Source organism: Nicotiana tabacum, chromosome 5 (assembly GCF_000715075.1).
Source record: "Nicotiana tabacum cultivar K326 chromosome 5, ASM71507v2, whole genome shotgun sequence".
Lineage (NCBI taxonomy): Eukaryota > Viridiplantae > Streptophyta > Magnoliopsida > Solanales > Solanaceae > Nicotiana > Nicotiana tabacum.
The window spans coordinates 36,563,455-36,571,892 of NC_134084.1; the positions used below are offsets into that span (position 1 = coordinate 36,563,455).

Consider the following 8,438-nt stretch of genomic DNA (forward strand, 5'->3'; position numbering starts at 1 on the left):
ACTAATTTCATTTTCCGATGTTGGAAAGGTACTGTGATGTCACTCTTTTGTTTTCCAAAGAAAGTTTTTGCTGTAATTCCTATATATATAACCTTCTGGTAGCTTAGTTTATTAAAACAGCAAACTAAACTACAGTAACTGAAAATAAAGAATACATATATAATTGAAAAGAGCAAAAGTAGAGTACTACTAGTGGCCGGGATGAAGGATATGGGGAATATTAAGTTATGGTTGTGGGTTGTTTTTCTGATGATAATTGTGGCGAATGGTTGTTTGGATGAAGAGAGAAATGCTCTATTGGAGCTGCAGGCAGACATGGCGAGTTTAAAAGGCGGAACCATTTGGGGTGGCTATAATGAGAGCGGTTTTGTAGATTGTTGTTCTTGGCCTGGGGTAAATGCAGCTTAGCAACAGGCCGAGTGATCAAACTCAATCACAGACGAGCCTCTCTGGTTGGCGACGGTTGGAATTTTAATGCTTCTCTGTTTCTTCCATTCAAATCGCTGCAAGTTCTTTGTTTGTCTGCATATAGTATTACAGGGTGGGCAAAAATCGAAGGTAGTTTTACCTGATCTTGTATTGGTATATATTGTTGACCACCTGAAACTATATATATATATTAACATATTTTTATCTTACTGATTTTGTTATGCAGGAATTGACAAGTTGTCGCATTTGACTAACCTGAAAGTGCTGGATGTGCAGTATAGTCCCCTCCATCCAAATGTTTTATCATCTTTGTGTTGGATTTCTTCCTTGAGGTTCTAAAACTAAGTGGTTTAACTTGGTGGAAAAATTACATTGTACATATAAGGTATTATGCACGCGCGCATATATATATATATATATATATATATATATATATATATATATATATATATATATATATATATATATATATATTCTTAACGGGTTAACGGATTATCCGTTAAGAAAATTGAACCCGCCCAACCCCCTCCAAATCCATGCTTATCTTTCCTAAATATTGATATATACCAAAATTATAAACATCCTATTGTTGAAAATATTAAATGATGCCTTTAGTATTTAATAAACATAAGTTTGCCGTCTGTATATATGCGGGGATTACTTTTAAGAGTTTTCTGTTAAATAAATAAAAGCTGACTTAAGTAGTCAATGTTGGAAGAAGAAAAAAAGATACCCAAATAATTAAAACCGATTGTTTTCTCAACATTTGAATGTACAAAACTTGCTTTTATATAAAAAATTAATAAATATAAAATTCAAATAAACTAATAAATCAATCTAATACTATATGAACAAAATTTTTTTTTAAAACTTTTATGTGTTATGATGCTTGTGATGGCTTGTAGTGGTGGTTATGGATGCCGTTAGGGATAGTATTAACTGATGGTAGGGGTTGTGGGTAGTAGCTAGTGGTGATGGTGGTTGGCAGTAATGGTTAACCGTGGTAGTTGGTGATAGCGGCTAATAATTATGGTGGAAGATAGTAATAGTTAATGGTGGTGAGTAATGACAATGGCCGATGATATATAATGATGACTGATAATGGTGATTGTTAGTACTTAGTAGTAATCGGTGGTTGTTGTAGGGATGGTGGTTGATAGCGATGATTGTAAATGGTTGCAATTGACGGTGGCTTCTGTTTGTTTTATTTTTTGCAGAAATTATTTTCGAACACATGTTGATAATAGTAACCAAGATTAAAACCGTCATTAAATACAGTAAAACGAGGCTTAGCCTCTCTATTTCTTCCTTTCAAATGAAAGTATTATGCCGAGAGAAATTGATCCTTCAGGATGGATAAAAAAAAAAGATTCTTCTCTTTTAGCCTTATCAATTGCATGGGTATTGTTCGGTGAAACTATATATGTTAACATAGTTTTCCTTGTGATTTTGCTATCCATGGTTTGATAAACTATTGCAACTAACCAACCCGAAAGTAGTCGATTTGCAGGATAATCCCTTTTTATTATATTCATGTTGGATTTCATCTCTTAAGGTTCTAAGACTTGGTAGTGTCTTGGGCCACCAAAGGAATCACATTTAATTCCTTTTGTGAAAACTTATATTATGTGTATAGGTAAAAAACTATTAAATATTAATTATGTACGCAAATATATAGAAATTATTGAATCCTCCTATGGTAACAAAAACTTTTAGTGTAGTGATAAAAGCAACTCAAAAATAGGTTTAAGTTGTAGGTTCAAATTTTAGTTGTGGCACTCCTATCATTTTCAAAGTCTCCTTGTTAAGATTTCTCTAGCTCTGTCAATAGGAAGCAACTTTTTGTAACATACAAACAGATCATAGCATTATACTCTATCATTCTACATTACTTTTCGTATATTTATTTAAAGGAATTTATTATGGGGCCATTTTTTTTGGAAATGCTTACTATATTTTTCAGGCGAAGGCAGTATGAAATGTCTAGGTTTGAGCAACTTAAGGGTGCTCTTGTTGGAAGGTTACAAAATCAATGACATCATTATCCTTTGTGCGTTGGATAAACTTCTTTTTTCATAACGAATCGTTGACGTTAATAAACTAGTCCGGTATTTTTTTTCTACCCCTAACTAATTTTAAAAATTCACAAATTAATGTAGGTCTTGGTACACATATTGGACTGAAGAAGTTAGAGAAACTCTATCCGAGTGAAAATAGCTTCAATTCCGATATCTTTTCATCTCTAAAGGATCTTCCATCTCTCACGCATCTGGATCTCTCGTACAATGAAATAGATGAAAAAATTGAAATGAGTGGTTTGTCGTTAGTCTCACCCGTTAATCATATGTACCCGTATCAAATACATAAATGTTTGTTTTTTTCTTTGTGCTAACTATATATTTGATTTACCTGTGTAGATATAGTTGCTCTGAGCAATTTGAAATTTCTGAATCTCCAGAATAACAAATTTGAGAGCTTTGTGACTGCCAAAGGTACGCAGTTGATAACTTGAAAATTGGGCACTTCGGATAATAACACTTTAGTTATTCACCCCATAAAAGCATAAAAATAAAAGAATACGGTATTAGAATAAGTTTTTAGCATTTAACCTCCTTTTATGTTGTGACTTCCGTTGTAATTCTATACCAGAAATAAGTGATGGTACATGTTTTTGCAAGTCTTAGTAGGCGTTTTGGACATAAATTTCAATTTTTTTTTTTGGGTAAACAGAATTTGGATTTTCACTAAAATTTGATTCAAAGGTGAAGTTGTGCAATTTGGTTATAACTTTTGCAATGCATTTTGATGTACTTTTTCCCAAAATCATGAAACATGATTGTACTCTACAATTTGTAAAAACTATCAAATCACCTCAACTTAATGCTGTATTTTGTCCCGGGCCCGGGCCTTAGTGGGCCTAACGGGCCGGGCCTCGCGGTCCCGGGCTTCGTGGTCCCGGGCTCTGGCGGTCCCGGGCTTCTTGGGCCTAATGGGTGGAACCGGCCCGTGACGGGCCTAAGCCCACATGGTCCTGTGCTTAACGGGCCGGGCTCGTGGGCTTCGCGGGCCTAGCGGGCTTTTTTTTTTTTTTTAGACAATTTCTTGTAGTATCATGGCTATATTAAAAATATATATGTAGTATATATGTATATCTAATTATTAAAGTGCTTGATGAAAAAGAAAATAACAAAACAATAGTAAAACACTAAATTGTCATGCATAAATATCACTTCTTGAAGTATATTATATTGTATCTTATGTATATATATTCTCTTATATATTTTCTTTTAGTATATATATTGTATCTTATGTATATATGTTCGCATAATATATTTTCTTGTAGTATATATATTGTATATTATGTATATATTGTAGCATAATATATTTTCTTTTAGTATATTATATTGTATCTTATGTATATATATTCTCTTATATATTTTCTTATAGTATATATATTGTATCTTATGTATATATATTCGCATAATATATTTTCTTGTAGTATATATATTGTATCTTATGTATATATTGTAGCATAATATATTTTCTTGTAGTATATTATATTGTATCTTATGTATATATATTCTCTTATATATTTTCTTGTAGTATATATATTGTATCTTATGTATATATATTCGCATAATATATTTAAGAGCTTGGTATATATATTGTATATTATGTATATATATTCGCATAATATATTGTCTTGTAGTATATATATTGTATATTATGTATATATTTTCGCATAATATATTTTCTTGTAGTATATATATTGTATATTATGTATATATTTTCGCATAATATATTTTCTTGTAGTATATTATATTGTATCTTATGTATATATATTCTCTTATATATTTTCTTGTAGTATATATATTGTATATTATGTATATATTGTAGCTTATAAATAATTCTAAGTATAGACAAAGAAATATTGCGAAAAGAAGCTCATGGGTAGAAGCAATAAATTTTATTACCAAAAAATGACATATCTTTCTTAGTCATCCTTCCCCCAATGGAATGAGCACAACAAGGTACTAATACCACCATTAGAAGGAAAAAAACTAAGGAAGATGTGCCAAAATACAAGTTACATATTATTCTATGTATTATCTCTAACAAATCTCATAAATCCTTCAAGGTTCGGAGGAGGTTGCGTTGGTGGTGGTGGAAAAGAAGCTTGTTCATCACCACTTCCGGGCGAAGCCGAATCCTCCGCAAGTTCCGCTATCATTTCTTCATAAGCTTCATCTATCGCCGGTTGTGCTTCTGCAATTTCAAAGTTTCTTCTTTCCGAGCGGATCCAATCTCTAAACAATACTGATTTTTCCAAGCTATCCCTCATAGACGCTCTATGATCACCTATTTGCAGTCTTGCTTGACTGAAAGCGCTCTCTGATGCAACAGTTGAAGCTTGAATTGATAAAATATCCCGAGCCATCCTTGCAAGAACAGGAAAATGTTTTTCCCTTGCCTTCCACCATTCCAAAAGATCAAAAGAGCCGTCTGGATTCTCCTTTTCAAGTCCCTGAGACAAATAAACTTGAAGCTCATTTAGATGTGAAGTTTCATCATAATTTTCACCTTGAGACCCCCTGAACTCCGTCCAAGATTTAAGAGCTTTTAAGCCCACAACTCTTTTAGAGGATTGTGAGCTAGACGAAGTAGGGGTTGGAATAGTTGGCCAAGCATGCTCTAAGGCAAGTTGATAAGCATTATAAACTGTTTGAGCGTTAAGCTTAATTGAAGCTTTTGCATCTGCAAGTGTCGCAATTTCCTCATATGAAAGATCTAAAGCCTTATAAATATTTGAATACCAAAAATGAGGACCTCCCAATTTCATTGTAGGATTTAGCATTGCAGCAAGACCATAAATAGGAGGGATAGGAAAAAAATATTTTTTAAACTTTTGTTTCATTTCATTTATAGCAAGTTCATAAATATCCCCACCCTCACTAAATTTAACAAACAAATCAGATAGTGCTGCAATATAAACTAAACAGTTTGAAATAGTAGGATAATATTGCCCAGAAAATGCATTTGTTGCAATTTGAAAATGTTCTAAAAAATCTAAAAGAATTTTAACATTAGTCCAATCTTGAGTGGTAAGCATTTCATCATCATCTTCACCACCTACCCGAGAATTAAACGTTGCATTAATTGGGTTTCTATATTCATATGCTACTACTAAACTTTCGTACATACAATTCCATCTAGTCGGGCAAGGTTTAGGAACCTTTCTTTCTCTAAGGCCATATTCATCACATTTTTTAAAATACTCTCTAAGTCTACTTCTACGGTTTGAATAAAAAAGCCAATTAAGAGCCATTCTAACCTTTTCAATTTCTATGTTTAATATTCGCATACCATCACCGACAATTAAATGATAAATATGACAAATACATCTAACATGGAAAATATTAGTAAATGCAGGATTTAGTGTTGTTGTAAGCAGAATTAAATGGGTCGACCGGTGCATCACTTGGGTTATTAAGAGGACTAGTAGGTGTATCATCTAAATTCGGTGCTTGAGTTTCATCATCATCCTCATTTTCCTCATTATTTTCTAAGAAGGTTTCATTAGGATAAAGAGCATTCATAATTTCATCATCTAATCTATCACCTGGTGCAACATTATGATAAAATTCACTATCGGTAAATTGAAAACAAGGGTGATCACTATCAAGAATTACGGAAGGAGGAGGACGTCTAGGTTGGCGACTACTTTCAACTTGCTTATCTTTTCTAGGTCGGGGAGCCGGGGGAAGGGTAGTTGGTTGGCCACTACTTTCACCGGTTTTATCTTTTCCTTTACCAAACATTTTTTTCAAAGTAAATGCCATATTAATTATAATTATGCAAACTAAACCACACAAAAATATATTCTAAAAACGTAAGAGTTGAAACGAGTTTACCGGATTGCCGAACAACTTCTTGAAAATTGAAAATCGTTGAACACTTGAAAACTTCAATTCAACAACTTCACAATTTTTCACGAAATTTCAACAATAAATTAAGTAATTGTAGTAGAGAGATTGAGAGAGATTGAGAGAGATTGAGAGATATTGAGAGATATTGATGAATTGGTGAATAAAAATGAAAGAATGAGGGGGTATTTATAGTTGAGAAATGGGGAAAAGTGTAATTATATAAAGTTTGGGGTTAAAATAAAGTTTGGGGGCTAAATGGCCATTTTTTTAACTTAAAAAACGGTCATATTTTCAGCCCAAACGGCTAGATTTTAAATATGGCCGTTGCAGATTTTTTTTTTTTTTTTTGAAAAATAGCCGTTGGGCCCGCCAGGCCCGCCAGGACCGGCCCAGGCCCGTCTGCCGGTCCCGGGCTAAACGGTCCCGGGCTCGTGGGCTCACCCATGGAGACCAGCCCGTGACGGGCTCAGGAGACCCACCAAGACCGGCCCACCTAGGACCGGCCCACCAGGCCCACCAGGCCCGTTAGGACCGCGGGCCCGGTCCGGTCCGGTTCAGGCCCGGCCCACCGAGCAGCATTACCTCAACTTGACTATCTTACTTGAAACAAATAAGTAAACACGTGTAACGCTTAACTGCACTCTAATTTTTTTTGTTAAAACAGATAGTGAAAGTTGATGAAACTAATTTTTCCGAAGATGAAGAAAACTTAATATTCGCAATGTAGAATTGTGTTGGCGAAGGTTTCTTTATCTATTACCTTTATCTTCTTACTGTTTTAACTTAGTTATAGTTTCTCTCAACTGTAGGCAGTAACAACAAGAAGTGAGTGTTTAATGGTTAGCTTGGTATTTAATTCTAGTGGGTAGATATGATCCTTTTATAAATTCCAAAAACTTGGGGTAAATTTTTAAAATTTAAAAGTTTCCAAGTCATAGATATTCAGCGAAAAACTGGTTTCAAAGGACTTCTCTAAATTTAAAAATCCATTTTCAAGTTGAATTTAAGAAATAGTAAAATTTTAATAACCACACATTGTTTTGAAAAAAATTATAGAAAAAAAGAAAAAATATTTATTTCCAAACAAAATCTTAGGCTGTTACGACCCAAATTCCCAACCTTAGGGCCGTGATGGCGCCTAACACCACACTTGTTAACAAATGTTTGAAATTAATTAGCCATTTCCCTTTGAATAATTATTAAAACACAATAAGACAATTTAAAAATATCTAAATCTTATAGTTTCCATAATTAACTTCATGAATAAAATAATAAACGAATAAATAAATCAAGTCACGAACTAAATATATAACTCTAAGACTACCCTAGGGTCTGGTGTCACAATTCACGAACTTCTAAGAATACTACATATAATGAGCTAAAAGAAATAAACAGTCTCTATAAAACTAAGAGAAGACTCCAGGAATTCCACGGACGCCAGCAGATCTACCTCGTGTCTCCGAGTGATGAATGACAGCTACTAAAGTCTCTAACACTGGACGGTATCTGGATATGCACAAAAGAGTGCAGAGTGTAGTATTAGTACAACCGACCTCGTGTGCTGATTAAGTGCTGAGCCTAACCTCGATGAAGTAGTGACGAGGCTACGGCAGGGCCATTATAATATAACTGTAACAACATATAAATAATAAAGAAAGAAAGAAATTTTAAACTAAATAAAAACAATAAACTACAGCAATAAATGAAATAACTCAGCCACCTCTTGCCAGGTCTCAGCTATAACCAAATTCTCACATAAGCTTATTTCTCCCGCCTGTCTACCCTTATTCCTCCTGCCTATATACAAATATCATCCTTATTTCTCCCGTTGCGGCGTGCAATCCGATCCTACATGTCCACCCTTATCACTCCTTGTTGCGGTGTGCAACCCGCTCCCACCAGACAATCATATCACTTTTATTTATAAAGATTTCACAAATTTTAAATTAATGCCTTTCACAATATGTTTTGCCTCAACAATTGTAAACAATAAACCGTACCACTCATAACTTCATCATTTATCATTTCACTAATAAACCAATTGTAATATATATTAAAACACTATCAACTAGCTCACCCTTT

General features: G+C 33.8%; 1 protein-coding gene across 1 annotated transcript; it reads left to right on the forward strand.

The window, feature by feature from the left end:
• The first annotated feature begins 1,670 nt into the window (after positions 1-1,670).
• Positions 1,671-7,038, forward strand: LOC142181137 (cuscuta receptor 1-like). Its single transcript, XM_075253485.1, has 4 exons — positions 1,671-2,479; positions 2,589-2,744; positions 2,847-2,921; positions 4,568-7,038. Exons 1-4 carry the CDS (start codon positions 2,404-2,406, stop codon positions 4,738-4,740), a joined length of 480 nt encoding a protein of 159 aa, XP_075109586.1. The 5' UTR covers positions 1,671-2,403; the 3' UTR covers positions 4,741-7,038.
• The last annotated feature ends 1,400 nt before the right edge of the window (positions 7,039-8,438 follow it).